The sequence below is a fragment of the Phragmites australis genome, chromosome 12 (genome assembly GCF_958298935.1).
Source record: "Phragmites australis chromosome 12, lpPhrAust1.1, whole genome shotgun sequence".
NCBI lineage: Eukaryota > Viridiplantae > Streptophyta > Magnoliopsida > Poales > Poaceae > Phragmites > Phragmites australis.
Window position 1 is genome coordinate 4,225,414 of NC_084932.1, and position 18,441 is coordinate 4,243,854.

Sequence of the window (18,441 nt, forward strand, 5' to 3'; positions counted from 1 at the left end):
CATGAGATGAGATAAATGGGGCACCCTGACAATGATTACCATCTTCTTTTTTCTTCTTCTTTTGTCCAGTCACACTTAACAGAGATGAGCTGCAGGATCTGGTTCTTTCTAGATGAAACAAATAGTTGCTACAGAAGACGTATTAACTAAAATATAGGACATAAAGGAGGAAAATTGAGCATCAATAGCAATAGGCAAAATTTCAAGCAACCTGAAGGTATTCATCAATAGGCAAAATTTATTGTGGAAATTAGACAGGTCAAGTCTCATCATAGGTCATGCGCTCATGGCTGGGGGGGAGGGTTCATCTTTATTCTTTAATGATAATGTAACAGGACCGTCGCTTTCTCCATTATTTGCTTAGTTAGAAATTTGGGCCACTAGGGAGAGAGTCTGACAGAACTGAAGTTACTATGGCAACCGAGTGAAGACTAAATATTGATATTTTTTTTATGAAACATTATATTATTACGGCAAAGCTAAATAGTAAAAAAAATGACCCTATCCCAACTAAAAAAGGTACTGGTGTCTAAGTCAAGAGAAAAAGGCGACAGCCTAGGACCAATGCAACCGGATGCGACGGGTGTCACTGCACCATCTTCTTCGAATGATAGTAATAAATTTTCAGTGAGCAGCCTCAACTCGGCAAGCAGTATAAATTCAGGAATGGTGCTCTGATCCACCACATTGCTCGATCGGTGTTTGCAGGTCTTCGACCGAGTGCCGCCAAGGATCGCCGGTAAGCATCATCTCTTATTTTAGCTCTCGTGTTCGTCTCATTCGTCTTGTCGATCAGCTTTTTGATCACGAACTGCAAGCATGCAGCTTATCGGAAACTGTTTGCATGTACGTACGTGCTAGCTCGAATTAAGTAGAACTGATGTCACTGGACATCAGCATGCATCGCCAGTTGCATAGAACTTGCTCTCGCGCTAACTTGGGGCATTATGACCTATTTTTCCTTGATGAGACTATGTAATAATGAACATTTGGCTATATGCATTGAAGGATGTAAAAGGCCAGAACTGTATTCCTTTATCTAAAAAATGACCTATTTTCCCTAAGACATTTGTTGACTATTTTCTGAACTTTCTCCTTCTTTTTTATCAATGCATGTAATCAAGATATATATTCGGCCATGAAGCTTACTGCAATCAGACAGTTCCTCTTGGTGCTCATGGCGTTCTGTGCACATGCTGTCATCTGTTCTTGCAACGGAAACTACATAGATAGGCTGTCACTACTTCATTTCAAGAAGGCAATCAGTCTTGATCCATATCAAGCCTTGATGTCGTGGAATGAAAGCAGCCACTTCTGCAGCTGGGAAGGTGTTCTGTGTAGTCTCAAGCACCCAAATCGTATTACTTCTCTTAATCTCACAAGTCGAGGTTTGGTAGGGCAAATCTCTGATTCACTCGGAAACCTGACATTCCTGAAAGTTCTAATCTTGCCAGGTAATTCATTCACTGGACCGATCCCTCAATCCCTTGGTCACTTGCATCGCCTCCAAACCCTCACCTTGAGTAATAACACGCTTCAAGGAAGGATACCCAGTCTTGCAAACTGTTCAAAGCTCAAGGAGCTACGGCTAAGGAATAATCAACTAGCTGGACCGATTCCTGCATATTTGCCTCGCGGGCTTCAAACGTTGGAACTTTCTTATAATAATCTTAGCGGCACCATCCCTACTTCTCTTGCCAATATCACAACGCTAAATATGTTTTCTTGTGCGTCAAATAATATCGAGGGCCACATCCCAAGTCAGTTTGCAACGTTATCCAGGATGCAATACCTGTATGTGGGTGGCAATAAGTTGTCTGGTCGTTTTCCACAGCCTGTCCTAAATCTTTCTAATCTAGTTAGATTTAGCGTTGCTGCAAATGGTCTAAGTGGAGAAGTACCATCCAATATCGGAACCTCTCTACCCAATCTCCAAGCGCTCCAATTACCTGCCAACTTCTTTCATGGGCATATCCCATCTGGATTAACAAATGCTTCCAGGCTGTCCTATATCGATATATCCAGGAATAAATTCACTGGGGTGGTGCCTAGCTCCATCGGCAAACTTTCTAAACTATCTTGGCTAAATCTCGAGTTAAATAAACTCCGAGCAAGCAATATGCAAGACTGGAACTTTATGGACAGCTTAGCCAACTGCACTGAGCTGCAGCGTTTGGCGGCAGATGGGAATTGTCTAGAAGGCCATGTTCCAAATTCATTAGGTAACATTTCCAATCAACTCAAATATCTATACCTGGGAGAAAATCAGTTGTCAGGAGATTTTCCTTCTGGTATAGCAAACCTTCGCAACCTGATCATTGTGTCATTGGGTAAGAATCAATTTACTGGCGTGGTTCCAGAATGGCTTGGAACTCTAAAAAATCTGCAAATAGTATCACTACACAGCAATTTCTTTACAGGGGTCATTCCATCAACCTTTTCAAATATGACTCAATTGGAACGTCTCCGTCTACAGTCAAACAAATTTGATGGATACATACCCCCAATCCTAGGAAACCTCCAAATGCTTGAAGAACTGAGCATTTCCAACAACAATCTTCATGGCAGCATACCAAAGGAGCTCTTCAAAATTCCAACAGTGATACAGATTGACTTATCTTTCAACAACATAGATGGACCACTTCATCCCGATGTTAGCAATGCCGAACAACTCACAAATTTATATCTTCAATATAATAATTTATCTGGAGATATTCCAAGCACTTTGGGTGACTGTGAAAGTTTACAAGTTATCGAGCTGGGCCATAACGTTTTCAGCGGAAGCATCCCCACATCATTAGGCAATATAACTAGCCTACAAGTTCTCAATTTGTCTCACAATAACTTGACCGGATCAATACCAGTGTCTCTTGGCAGACTACAACTTCTTGAGCAACTAGATTTGTCATTCAACCACCTAAATGGTGAGGTTCCAACAAAAGGAATTTTTGGGAATGCGACTGCCGTGAGGATTGATGGAAACCAGGGGCTTTGTGGTGGGGCTCTGGAGTTACACTTACTCTCTTGTTCTGTCACGCCTTTGAATTCCAGAAGGCACAAGCATTCCACCGTGCAAAAAGTGGTGATCCCGTTAGCCAGTATTGTGGCACTTGCTATAGTCATATCTGTAATGTTGCTCTGGAGGGGCAAACAGAAGAGAAAACCTATATTTCAGCCCTCATTTGGTAGCAACTTTCCGAAAGTTTCTTACCATGATCTTGCTAGAGCAACAGAGGGGTTTGCCACATCCAATTTAATTGGTAGAGGAAGATATTCTTCCGTATATCAAGGAAAAATGTTCCAAGACAGAATTGTGGTTGCAATCAAAGTTTTCAGCTTAGAAACAACGGGAGCACAAAAGAGCTTCATCGCAGAATGTAATGCTCTGAGAAATATGCGACATCGAAACCTAGTTCCGATCCTAACTTCATGCTCAAGTATTGATTCTAAGGGAAATGATTTCAAAGCCTTAGTATATGAGTTCATGCCACAAGGTGACTTGCATGTGTTATTGTACTCAACTCGAGATGATGGAGACACTTCAATTCATAAGAGCATTACACTGGCTCAAAGGTTAAGCATTGTTGTTGATGTCGCAGATGCATTGGAATACCTCCACCATAACAACCAAGGAACTATTGTTCATTGTGATCTGAAGCCCAGCAATATTCTTTTAGATGAAACTATGACAGCTCATGTTGGTGATTTTGGCCTTGCAAGGTTCAGACTTGACTCCGCAACATCATCTGTCAGCAACTCCATCTCAACTTCTTCAATTGCTATAAAGGGAACAATTGGATATGTTGCTCCAGGTAATGCTAGTTTTACTGTGTCTTTTCTCCTGTAGTATTAACTTCAGACTAAACCATTCTTCTATGCAATCCATAGAGTGTGCAACAGGCAATGAAATTTCAAGGGCTGGGGATGTTTACAGTTTTGGAATTGTTCTACTTGAAATATTTTTGCGAAAAAGGCCAACTGACGATATGTTCAAGGACGGGCTGAACATTGCAAGATTCGTTGAGATGAACTTCCCAGACAGGATATCACAGATTGTAGATCCTGAACTACTAGAAGAGGAGAATGATTTATCGCAACAAACATCAGCAGCCATGAAGGAGAAGAGCTTGGAATGTTTACTTTCAGTGCTAAATATTGGACTTCGCTGTGCTAATCCATCCCCGAATGAGCGCATGGACATGCGGGAAGTGGCTGCAAGGCTGCACGGAATCAAGGACGCTTATCTTAGAGGAAACTAAGGTAACACTAGCTAGTACATTGATGATTTGGTATGATCTACTGTATATTTTGTCCCAGTTATACCTTTTTTTTCATTGTTTTGTAGACTGAACTTTTGTTCCTACTGTAAAGTCTGCTGCTATTTCTTCTACCTGTAGCTGACGTAAGGTTTACTGCATAAATTAATCTTAGATGGGATGGTCCATCATGAGTTTATCTCATGAATTTTGGTGGGATGACACCATCCCTCATGTTTGCACTATTCATATGCTTGTGAGGAATGAGGTGGTGATAGATCAACCCATTCTATTCTTCAAACCAAACATGTGGGCTAGGAATGAGATAGTGATGCATCACCTTGTTCCTCAGACCAAACACCCTATAAATAATCTGAGAAGTGATGGTGTGTCTTTCTCCACTGCAGATTCCCGGTGTTCCGCGGGAGAGCCTGGTATACACTAGGCCTTTGTTAACAAAGAAGTAGAGCTGGCAAACTGAAGCTAGCTTGACTACTTGAACCCCGCAACACAGAGAGTTTTGAAATTCTCAATTCTTGCTTTTGGTTTAAATTAAAAGTTGTTTGCATGGAGATTTAATATGTTTGTACTTCTGTCCTCTAACTCACTCAACTCTGTTCAATATTCTCTATCCATGGAAAGGGGAAGAAGTGTCGTTGTTCATCTTATATGCTTTTACTATCAGGTGGCCCGCGCAATTGTGCGGGCTAGACATTATGTAGTGCTTCAATGCACTTTCTCCATTCGTAAATGTATAACATTTTAGATATTGACTTGGTCTAATATGCAATATGTTTGATAGAGGTCATACATTTACAACAGAATAATAAGAAAAGTTCTTGGTTTCTTTTAGTGTGAACAATTATTTTATTTAGATTACAGAATTGGTTTTATACTCAAATATCGAAAGATTTTTTTATTAAAAATTTATAACCAAAAGTTCTCAGTTCATTTAAATACCATCGAGAGGTTTGATCCTTTAGAAAAATAGCATTTGGTCACTTACCGAGGGAACAACCCTTTGGTCTGATCCTCGTACTTCAGAGCAAAGACTCCTGCAAAAAAAATATTTCTTCCGAATATTTCTTCTCCCAACTTCCTATTTGGAATGCAGTAATCCAAAACATAGGCATAGAGAGAAACATAGAAATAGAACAGGAACATAGCCCCGTAACAGAGGATTGGAAGACACAGAAATTTTGTAGCAAATGATGTTTGATGCTGAGGAACAAGCAAGCTCACATGTATTTTTCTTAGAACATTAACGTCATAGCTTAGACCGATTGAGCGAATTCTCACTCCTAAGCACCGGTAGATGGGCCCATTAAATTAGTAGCCCTACGTTTCATTGGAGCGCTGGATGTTAATCTCTTCGACTCCATTGCTTCCACTATATCTGTCAATGGCGCGGTGGCAGTGCACGCCCACGTAAGCAGCGTTTTCTCTCTGTCCCTTTGCAAAAAATTGAGCTCAGACTGGATGTTTCAATTCCTGTGAAATCGATGGTTTTGGGAGCCTTTCCTCTGTTTTACTGGTCATGAATCCTTTGACCCAAACAGCCTTTCCTCTGTTCAATTCCTTTGGAATTCCCTTGAATTTTCTTTGATCCAAATGGCCCCTTCGAATTCCTCCAATCCAAACGGTCTCCTCTCCCTTGTCAGCTCCTCATATCTTCTGCATCTTCATCTTCTGCACACCAATTTCTTCACCCCCTTGTCAGTTCACAGTCTTGAGTTTATCGTGTTTGAGAATTGTGTTTAAACTCAGGGGGAAATTTCTAGTTGTTTTCAGGAATATAATTCCCTTCTGTTACTGCGCTAGTTGGAGGTCCTTATCAGGCCAAATGTGACCATAAGTGTATAATGTACTAGTTTTCGCTTGTGAGAGCTAAAACACATAGTAGTATAATGTACTGGTTTTGGCTTCTGAGAATTCAAGCCAAGATTATATAGAAAATTTTGGCAGCACATCCTCACTATTCTTCAAATACACGTCTCAACAACGAGCCAAGAAGATGTGTATTCGGAGAACAACAGTGAGACATCACCAAAATTCTCTCTAGAACCATACAAGAGCACAAAAACCTACTACTCGAGCCACATATCCTCGAACTGTCCAAAGTACGTGGACAATTTAGGAGCATCTTCTTATAAATATGACGAGTTACCAAGTCATATTTAGAATCAAACACTCCCGAACGGGAGACGACGTAATAGGTTACGCAACCTAAATTTTTTGGGATTTACAAATTTAGTTTTAATTTCCTAAATGTCATCATCAAAGCAAAAATGGAAAACAACATGTGTATTGAAGCAAAAGCATTCTAATAACATGATCTTGACAGCAACCAATATCACATAGACTAACATGAGCATTTCAATAGATAGATATGACAATACATGTTCTACTCATGTTCACAAGGATATCATATAAGACAATCGACATAAAGAGGTGGATTAACACATGATCAAACACAACAAGTGTTAAAAGGATAGATTTGCTCTCAATGCGGGTTACCGGCTTAATGGCCATCCAACGCTTACTAAGTTCACTAACTAATTAGTGTGACAGCTTCCACTACAAATTGCTAGACTGAGCTACCCAAGTCACTGTTTAGTGTGTCATGCAAACAACCTAGCACCAAACTCACCTGAACAGATCAAAACAGCTGAATAGAGAGCTGAACGGAAACAAAAGCTCACAAATAAAGACAATAAATAGATATACTAGTGACTGCAGCCCAGAATTTGTGCAAAACCGTCACACTAATTACACTTAGCCCGCTATAATCACAGAGCATCACACCCACCTCAACTAGCATGCACTTTTTATCAATACTGACAGAGACATCAAGCAGCCAACAGCCATAGTCAAAACATCGGCCAGATGTCTGAGGAACTGACAGTGAGATCTAGACGGATCCGATGAGGGGGATGGCTCCCCAGAGCAGGCCACATAGTAGTGCTAGGAAGAAGAAGGAGAAGCACACACTTCTATACCTTGTCGAGGTTAGCGTGGAGGAGGGGTCATCGGCGAGGAGGGGCGTCATCGGTGAGGAAGGGGCGTCGTTAGTGAGGAGGGGTCGAGCATCGATGAGGAGGAGGTGGAGGCGTTGTCGGTGAGGAGGAGGGGGAGGGCGAGGAGGCGGCGTGGGCGAGAAGGAGGGCGAGGGCAAGGTGGAGGCATCGACGAGGAGGATGGGGAGGGCGAGTAGGCGGCGTCGGTGAGGAGGAGGGGGAGCGCGAGGAGGTGGCGTCAGCGAGGAGGTGGGAAGGAGGGCGAGGTTGAGGCGTCGGCGAGGAGGAGGGGGAGGGCGAGGGCGAGGACTTAGGAAAATTTGTGCTAGGGTTCCGGTAACCATTTATATAGGCAGGTCATTAGTGACGGGTTATATCTGTGACCCGTAACTAATGACTAAGTTATTAGTGACGGGTGTGGGGATCGGTGACGTCCTAAGAGGGGGTGAATTAGGACACTTAGAATCTAATCGGCTCCAAACACTTTACAAGATAAACCTATATCAATTTCTATCTAAATATGATCTAAGTTTATCTAGTGTATCTAGTCTACCGATCAAAAGAGGACAAACTCGGCATAAGAATTTTTATCCCGCGGTATCGGTGGCATGAATGCCACCATTAGTCCACATTGGAGCTCCACCAAGGATATGCTCCTGGTCGCCAAAACTCTTCCGGTCATAGCTCTTGAGCCACCAAGTCACAAAGACAAGGCCTCAACCTGGATGAGCCACCAAGGCAAGGTCTCACCACTAGCCTCTCTCCCGGTCACTTGTCGCCGTCTTCACTTTGGAGCTTGAGCCACCAATGGTAAGGGTCTCCGCGTCCCCGTACAAGCTTCTTGCCGCCGCTTCACACCAAGTCAGAGGGTCAACAAGCTTGAGCAACTCCGACTTAAGGTGTCAGTGAGTCACCAAGACTCCAAGGTTCCGACGTACCACTAGGTACAAGGTAGGATCACTCCTTAATCCACTCTCTAGGAAGCAACACCTAGCAACTCTTCTCTCTAGGCCTATTAGTACTAATCACTCCCTAATCTTGTGCTTAATTGCCTTAGCTGATCACTTTAAGCACTTTGGTGGCTTGAATGTCTTCACTAGTGTGTATGAGTTTCCTCTGGACTTCAGCACACTACCACACCTTCAAATGACCCGCGCACTAGCCGTTTCCCAACGGCTCAAAAAAACTGTTAACACCGGATGATCCAGCACTGACAGTAGTACAAGCACCGGAACATCCGGTGTGTACAACCTCAGAAGCTAGCCGTTGGAACCCCACTCAAAGCCATCTGTGAACACCGTATACTCCAGTGTATTCTGCAACTCCATCACCAGACTATCCGGTGAGTTGTCTTGAGCCAACCGAGTCATTGCAACCCTCTCTGGAGATAATGCTCCGGTGTGATCCTACAGTGTACACAACATACATCACCGAACCATCCGGTATGTTGATCTTCATTCTTCAACAGCTGCAACCTTATCTGCAAGAAATGCTCCGGCGTGTATATTCCGCTGAGCGTCGGACCATCCGGTGAGTTCAATTCGTTCTGTCCAGAAGCAAAATGCTTCGGTGTTTTTAGTGCTGAGCACCGGACCATCCGGTGAGGCATTCCTCACCCTCTGTCAAAAATTCTCCGGTGTATATACCCATAGCACCGGACCATCCAGTGTGATGATTCTTCTCTAAGCTCTTTTGACATAAATACTCCGGCGTGTACAACTCAGGTATCACCAGACCTTCTGGTGAGTATATTTTCCTTGTTACTTCTCTAATTCGATCAACCTTTATCCTGACTGCGGTGGCTTCATCATGTATTGCATCCGTGAGATCTACTAAAGTATATACTTGACAAACATGTTAGTTACATTGACTAAGTTGTCATTAATCACCAAAATCATATTACATGGCCCTAAAGCACATTAGATGCCCTAAGAGGACCATGTTCGCTACAATCTCCCCCTTTTTGGAGATTGATGATAACATAACCATAGCAAGTGGCAAATAAATAAAAGTATGCTACAATCTCCACTTAAAAGCCTTACCATATTGCTTGGATGTATGACAAGAACAACCAATGATATTAATTGTAAAGAATCTTGTTCTTACCTTCACTTTGTCTACACTTTATCCCCCTTTTGTTGTGGCTCCCCCTTTCTCCATTGTCACTATCTCTCTTGATCGACCTATGCAAGAGCTTCTCCCCCTTTGTCAACCTTCATACATCTCGCACTTGCAGTTTCTTTGATCGTCAAACTTCTCCCCCTTGGTCAACAATCTCCCAAAAAGACTATACACACATGCTGAACTTAAGGGAAAAATATTAGAGCACACGGGAGAGAGCTTCATGAACCATGATCCAATAAAATGATACAAATTGTGAGAATTCACATTAAAAAGATATGTTGATACCAATTTGAAGTGAAGGCACATGGATCACAATTCATGAAACTCACATAATATGATCTAAACTCCCCTCTATGTGTGCATACATATGATGAAAGAGACATATATGCACAACTAGAAAAAAAAATGTAGAGATAGGAAGTTTCAACCATATTATGCACGGAGGTAGCTTAAATGAACAAATTATTCGACAATGATACCAATTAAAATCTTTAAGCATTGTATACCTCCAGGGACTTGTAGATTGCTCCATGAGACTACAAAAGATATCACTAGCAACACATGTAAGTCTCAAAATCAAAACCCATAGGATATACTCCCCATAAATGTGTGCATACAAGTTTTGAATACTTGTGAGATATATGCACTTGTTTTTTATAACAATGAGGATTTATCCTATAGATTGGACTCCTGGCACATAAAATATATCAATTTAAGAATTAAGCCATATAAGGGACCTACAACTAGTAAACTATGTAGGTTGCTCATGGGTTTGAGAGAAACATAAGCAACCTACTATATGAAAACCTACAATAGGCATTGCAATAAATTGAAATATGCACATGCAATCCTGGCCAAGGCAAAGGCACTAGATGCAAAACAAATGCATGAATATAAATCTAGCTACCATTACCTCTTTTATCTTTGAATGGAGATTTGGGTATATGATAATTATGATCTTCATCAACGCGCCCAATCATGGACATTTGGCTTCTTTGCTTGAACTTTCACTTCATCTTATGAGCTAAGTCTCCAAATCTCTATAGCCGTATCGGGCTTCAAGCCTTCTTTGGAACCCAAATCGATTGGGACACCTTCATGTTGGTGATGACTTTCTTGGTACCTAAATGGGTTGGTTCCACCTCCGGTCTTTTCTCTCAACCATGTGTGCAACCACCTTGACATTGTCCTTCTTCTTCAGCTTGTAGTGGTTGCTTTTGGTCTTAATCTTGTAGTTGGGCTTGGTGTAGAGGTTGGAGATCTTGTTGGAGAGGTTCATCTTTTTTGTCTTCTCCTTGTCTCCTTCTTGGTTTGCTTGCACTGGAAGGACTTGTGGCCTTCTTGATGGCTTTTGAAGCATGTCACGGTTGACCCCTTTGCATGCTTGTTCACCATGGTATCACGGTTATCTTGAAAAGGTTGGACATATTCTTTGCTCTTTAATCTTGCCAAGTACTTCTTAAAATTATCCACTTCTTGCTTGAGCTCATCATTCTCTTGTGCAATGAGGTTATTTGATGGTTCTACAATAATATTCTCAACATAAGCCTCATTGCAAAAGTGTGAGATAGATAAATCAATTAAATCATCACAAGAAGTGAAAGCATGTACCTTAGGATTGAAATTAAAGAGAGAGGTAGATTGCTTCAAAGGGACCTTAGGTTGAGATTCAATAAATTCAAATTTTGCCTTAATCTCTTCATGCTCCTTGTTTAGCAATTCAAATTTTCTCAATAATTATTCATAATTAGAAACAAAGGTAGTATGAATGTCATTAAGGGCATTAAATTTCTTAAGTTTTTTAGATTGTTTTTTAAGACCCTTTGTTGCTCATAGATCAATTCAAGAAATTCTTCATGAGAGAGGGAATCCGCATCGGATTCATCATCATTTACATTGCTTTTCATATATTTGGCCATAAGGCACTTGTGAGATAGCTTCCGTGATGACTTGTGTGATGATGACTTTGACAAAGAGCTTTTCTTGGAGGAGTGGATGGTGAGGCTTTCATCACTTGAGCTTGACTCTTCATCTTCGCTCACCCATCTTCCTATACTTACGAATGCTTTGGCTCTTCCCCTTGTCTCCCTCTTGTTCTTGGTCTTCATCTCCTTCTTGATATGATCAATTGTGTTGACTAAGTCTTCAATGGAGATTGGATGATCAATCTTGGCATTGATACTCTTCATATTCTTCTCTAATTTTGAGAAAATCTTGGCGATCTTAGGATCAATTTCTTCATCACTTGATATGCTTTGATCATCCTCTTCATTTTTCTCTTCATCTTGATCACTATCATCTTCGCTTGAGATTGACTCTTTCTCTTATCTCCTCATCCTTGCCTTCATGTGTTGGCATTGAGCTTGCTTGCTTATGAGAGCAAGATTTTTGGTGTCGGATGAGGAAGAAGCTTCCACCCCCGTGTTCATAGTCATCTCATAGGCAGTGATCTTGCCGATTACTTGGCTTGGAATCATCTTCTTGATGTCACCCTTGTCGTAGATGATGGAGACTATCAACTTGTACTTTAGAAGAAGAGCTTGAAGTTTTGTTCTCACCACTTGATCATCTTCAATTTGCGTCAAACCTAGCCCATTGATCTCATTAACAAGAATTTTCAAAAGAGAATACATATCATTAGAACTTTCATGGGGTAGTTGTCTGATGCCACCAAGCTTAGTAACTAGCATATGATATTTTTCATTGTGCACATCCTTTATGGCTTCATGAATTTTAATGATACTATTCTAAATATCATGTGCATTAGTGAGAGAATAAACTCTATTGAATGCGTCAGGTCATAGAGATGATAAAATGATACTCTTCGCCATTGCATCGGATTGTCTCTCTTTATTGGTGTTGTTTAGTGCTGAGCACCAAACCATCCGGTGAGGCATTCCTCACCCTCTGTCAGAAATGCTCTGGTGTATATACCCATAGCGCTGGACCATCCAGTGTGATGATTCTTCTCTGAGCTCTTTTGACATAAATACTCCAGCGTGTACAACTAGGGTATCACTGGACCTTCCGGTGAGTACATTTTCCTTGGGACTTCTCTAATTCAATCAACCTTTGTCCTGACTACGGTGGCTTCATCATTTATTGCATCCATGAGACCTACTAAAGCATATACTTGACAAACATGTTAGTCCCATTGACTATGTTGTTATTAATCACCAAAATCACATTACATGGCCCTAAAGCACATTAGATGCCCTAAGAGGGCCATGTTCGCTACAACGGGTCATAGCTTTCACCTTTCACTAATGACAGAGTCATTAGTGATGCACATTACTGATCCATATAAGACAGGTGGGCTCGACAAAATTTTCGAACGCCGGATGATCCGCTAATGACAAGAAAGAGCACCGGATAGAACGTCGGACTAAAGTCTAGGAGGATGTGAAAAAGAGCCGATTTGAATATATGAACGCCAGACCATTTTGGGAAGAACACTGAGATATGCACGCCGGATAATCCAATGATGAGAAAAATGAACTCGCTGGACCATTTTGGGAAGAACACTGAGATATGCATGCCGGATAATTCGATGATGAGAAAAATAAACTCACCGGATGATTGCAAAGAGACAAGAGAAAGGCTGAAGGACCTTTGAACGCCGCATGTTCCACTGAAGAATAGATTGGTAACGACGGACTATCCTATGAGAAGGAAAAGATTTTGTTGAACTTCAATCTCTCACTGAGTCTAAACTTCAAATAAAACACACAACAAAAACACATGTTTGGACTAGATTCGAGTGAAGAACTTACCCTCTCAAACACTCATTTGAAAGTATTTGCCACCCGTCACTAATGTGTTTACGACCCGTCATTAATTATTTTTAAAGGGATTTTGGGATATTTTCTTTTAAGAACAGAATTTCTTTTTTTTTTCCTTTTGATATAATTATTTCCTTTATAAATTTATTTACAATTGCATAAATTCATAAAAATTCATCTAAATTCTTAAAAATTCAAAAAAAAAATCTAAATTCATAACAATTCTTAAAAATTCTCAAAAATTCATAAAAATTTGTCACAAGTAATCTAAATTATATTCATCACAATATGATAACAAGGTACTAACGGGTGTCATAGATTCAAATTTAGGGCGTCAATCCACATGAAATTCAGACTTAACTGAATATTACAAATATTACAAATTTGATGTTATATTGATTCATGCATCATTTGGTCTGTACTCGCCATTTCCGTGCTTTCTTGACATGGATCCCTTCATTATGGTCGGAACGCAGGTGTGGAGTCTTCTCGTTCTGTGCAACCTGTGGCATGATTGTAGTAGCAAAAGGGGGGATTTCATCAAATTGATTGTACTCATCCTCATCAACCACGTTTTCAACTCCGACGATCCGTCTTTTCCAAGCGAGAATCACATGAAGTTTCTTATTTGCCTTGTTAGTCACATAAAACAATTGGGCAACTTGTTTAGTGAGTATGAAAGGTTCGTCCTTATATCCGACAAGTTTGAGATTAACGCTAGTGAATTCGTACTTGTCATTCGTAACGCCATTTGTCCCTTGTACCGAATGGCACCGAAGCAGGAGTACCTTGAATCCCAAGTAATCCAGTTCTCATATCTCCTCTATCTGACCGTAGTATGTGCTCCTATGCATGTTGTTATCATAAGCATCTATACGGACACTGCTGTTCTGGTATGTGCTTTTCTGATCTTGGGCAACCGTGTAAATTGTGTAACCATTTATATCCTACCCTTGATATATTGTAATTGTGTATATAGGGCCCGCTGCTAGTTTCCTGATCAAATCACTTGTAGGAGTACTCGAAACCAAGTGTTGAACCTTTGCATATGTTGCTTTGCAAGCAAAGCTTCGGTCCGCCCTGGATTCTCTTGAAAAAGCAACTGCTTGTGCTCATTGATATATGGGGACACTTCGCTTATTTGTTGCAACATGAGAAAATGAGCTTGGTCGTATGCCTTTGGCTCAAGAGTAATTTAATGTTTCCTCATAATGCCTTGACCTAGAGCCTACCCTCGTGGCGAGAATGAGGCATACTAATTGGGTTATTTGGGTCAGTGTAATTAACACACCACTCAACTACCTCCTCTGTAGAGTAACCCTGCGCGATACAACCCTCAGGAAAAGCTTAATTCCTTACGTATGACTTGAGAATTCCCATGAATATCTCATATAGATACATCTGATGCACGAATACGAGGCTAATGAAATAAATCTCCTTCACAAGACGAGCTGTGAGATGGACCATGATATCAAAAAAAGATTGTAGGAAATAAATCTCGAAAAGACATAGAGTCTCAAAGTGTCTTTTTTCTAGCTCGGCTAGCACTTCCGGATCAAGTACCTTTTGACCAATTGCATTGAAGAAAAAGCATAGGCTCATGATAGCCTCTTAAACACCAATTAACAACATGTTTCTAATTCCAACCACAATCATCTGCGTCAACATCACATGGCAATCATGAGTCTTCATGCTGCCAACCATTTTCAGCTCTTTCACCAAAACATGTCTTATAATGTTGGATGAGTAACCAGAGAAAACTTTCACATTGTGTAAGAACTCATAAAATTCTTTTTTCTCCTTCTTGGATAGGGTGATGCAAGATGGGGGTACGATTTTCCTTTATCCGTATCATTGGCATGAAGCTCCGGTCTTAAGCCAATTTCTTCAAGGTCAGCTCATGCGTTTTCATAATCCTTTGTTTTCCCCTTCATGTTGAGCATTGTACCGAGGAGACTGTCACAGATATTCTTCTCTATGTGCATGAAGTCAATAGAGTGGTGAACATCTAAGTATTTCCAATAATCAAGCTCCTAGAGAATTGATTTCTTGTTCCACATTCAATTTTCATCACTCGTGGAGGATCATTTTCGCTTGCCAAGGACAACATTGATATTCTTAACCTTATCATAGACATCTTGCCCACTGAAATACCTTGGAGGTGACGCTTTCTCCTTTGTGCTGTCAAACTGAGACTTCATTTCCCGGTTCGGGTGGTTCCTGGGAAGGAAACGTCGATGCCGCATGTACACTATTTTCTTTGACTTATACAACCACATACTTTTAGTGTCATCTAAGCATTGGGGGCAAGCTTCACCTTTTCTTTTACTCGCCTTGAAAAGTTACGAAGTGCTGGTAGATCATTGATTGTGATGAATAACATGGCATGTATGGTGAAGTATTCTCGCTTGTACTGATCCCAAACCTCAACGCCTTCAGACCAAAGTGCTTTAAGATCATCCACCAAAGGCCTAAGATACACATCGATGCCATTGATAGGTTACCTCGGACCAGGAATTAAGGTCGACAACATAATGTATTTTCACTTTTTACAAAGCCAATGTGGAAGGTTGTAGATAGACAGTACAATATGCCAGGTTCTATATGAGGTACTCATGTTACCGAATGGATTCATGCCATCTGTGCTCATAGCAAACCTAATATTTCTTAATTCTTCAGCAAACCAACCAAATATGAAATCAATGATTCGCCACTAAGCTGAATCTGCGGGGTGTCATATCATTGCGTCATTCTTACGACCCTCCTTGTGCCACCACAACAATTGGGACTCCTTTTTGTTCGCAAACAAATGCTTCAAATGGGAAATTACAGGGAAATACCACATCACCTTTCTAGGAGGCCCTTTTCTCTTGTTGCCTTCCTCCACGTCGCCACCGTCATTTCTATGCTTGTATTGATGGGTTTCACAAACATGCCATTGATCCAGGTCTGCATACTCTCCACGAAATAGGACACAATCCTCCTTACATGCATGTATTTTTTCTATTTTCAATCCCAAAAGACAAATTAGTTTCTTTGCATAGTAGATGGTCTTGGGCACCTTGTTCCCCTCTGGTAGCATGTCCCTTAGCAGATGCAACAATACTTTGAAACTCCTATCAGACCAATGATGGGTTACCTTTAATTGCAGAAGTGTAAGCACCGCAAACAGCAGCGTGTATTTCTCCTTACACCAGGATAAAATGGTGTCTTCGAGCCTCGCACCAGTTTCTGGAATTTGGCAAACTCACCATCACTGTACTTGTTGTGCCCCTCAGCATGGCGCACCATTTGGTCCATATTCTCCACCAAATCCACGTAGCCATCATTGAATCCTAATATGTCTGCATCCCTGAGATAATCATCTATATCACCAGCTGGCGGGGGTCCTTGGTCCATACTGCCGTCCGGGAGGACCTGATACATTTCCCCTTCGTTAAGGTCTTCCTCGCCGTGTTTGTTCCAAATGTGATATCTCTCTCTCAATCCCCACCTTAACATGTGATCGTACACATTGTTAGGTTTTGGGAATTTCTTCTCGTTCTTGCAATCACAGCATGGATGCCACATTGCCGTTTTACCCCAACCTTCCATATTTGCCACCGCGGCACTCATGAAAGACTTCACCCCGCTCATGTACTCATTACAAGTACGACAATCAAGGTACATCCAACTTCTCTCCACCATCTACAAATTGAAAAAATATTCATTGTTAATAGAAACGACAGAGTAGCTAGAATAAGTATATAAATTCTAACTCAATTTAACTAAATTAAGTGTGTGCGTGTGTTCTAGTGAGATTCAAGCCAACAATTAACATCCAATATGATACATGTTATCTATGGCGAATGATACTAACTAATTTCTGCATAGACAAAAATAGTTCCTAATCTCATTCGAGGTTATGAGGCCTAAGCATGTTACTATGCTCTTGTACAGTTCTAGAGAAAATTTCGGCAGCACCTCCCCGCTGTTATGCAAATATACGTCTCGACAACGAGCTAAGAGAGTGTGTATCCGGAGAACAACAGGGAGATACCTCCGAAATTCTCTCTAGAACCATACAAGAGCATAGAAACCTACTACTCGGACCATATATCCTTGAACTGTCCAAAGTTCGTAGATAATTCAAAAGCATCTTCTTATAAATATGACAAGTTGCCAAGTCATATTTATAATCAAGCACTCCCGAACGGGAGACGTAGGTTACGCATGTGCGCTAATTCACTTTTACGAATACAATTAACATAATTACGCCATATACATATCAAGATTTGGGAGAAAGAGAAACTGTGAACACCAACTCAAACCCTATAATTTAGCAAATAGGAGCAAGAGGAGGAGGAAAGGAGGATGCAAACCTTTAAAAGCCAAGGGGGATAATCCACATGTATCAAGATTTGGGAGAAGGAGCAAAATTGTTGATTCCAACTCAATCCTTAGAATCCACCATGCATATATGAGCAAGAGGAGGAGGAGATGGGGGAGACAAACCTTCAAAGGTCAAGGGGCAATCCAAACTTCAAATCACCAAGATTTGATTGGTCCTCAACAGAATCGCAAAAAAAAAATTGCCCTTTACCGAGCAACTGGCAGACAGACACTATTTGGTTGTGTTGCTCGGTGCAGAAAATAACAGTAAACATCACTCATTAGTGACCAGTGATAAGAACACCCGTCACTAATGATGTAGTCATTAGTAACGGGAGTCCTTATCACCTGTCACTAATTAGTGGCCCATTAGTGACATGTAACATCACTCATTAGTGATGGGTAATAAGGACACCCGTCACTAGGGAGTGGCCTGGCAGTGAACCGTCCGAGCCTACATTTAGTGACGTGTGCCCTCGCTAGCCATCACTAATGACTACATCATTAGTGACAGGCTTTGAGGTAACCCGTTACTATTATCTTTAGTGATGGGTCATTTACTCGCTGTCACTAATGACCCCCTCATTAGTGGTGGGTCTTGGTCGGGTCTTAGCCCGGGCCACTCATTAGTGATGGTTTTCAGTTAACGACTTTGTAGTTAACAACTTTTCATTCGAAGTCGTTCTGATGACCAAATAATCGTCAAAAGTCTCAAGCAATCAGGTGATAGATGAGAAGGTAAGAAGGCTTCACACGAGGTGACAAGTCGCGGGTTTGACTTTGATGAACCGCACGAGCACGTATTTCGCGTGAAAAATCACATGATTGCTACAAATAGTTGGTACATAAGGAGTATTAACTAAAATATAGGACATAAAGGAGAGAAAATTT

At 41.1% G+C, this 18,441-nt stretch overlaps 1 protein-coding gene across 1 annotated transcript; it reads left to right on the plus strand.

The window, feature by feature from the left end:
• Positions 1–698: 698 nt before the first annotated feature.
• On the plus strand, positions 699–4,999 carry LOC133887541 (receptor kinase-like protein Xa21). The gene is made up of 4 exons (XM_062327527.1): positions 699–739; positions 1,125–3,812; positions 3,889–4,260; positions 4,664–4,999. The coding sequence occupies exons 2-3, from the start codon at positions 1,139–1,141 to the stop codon at positions 4,257–4,259; spliced, it is 3,045 nt and encodes a 1,014-aa protein (XP_062183511.1). The 5' UTR covers positions 699–739; positions 1,125–1,138; the 3' UTR covers position 4,260; positions 4,664–4,999.
• The last annotated feature ends 13,442 nt before the right edge of the window (positions 5,000–18,441 follow it).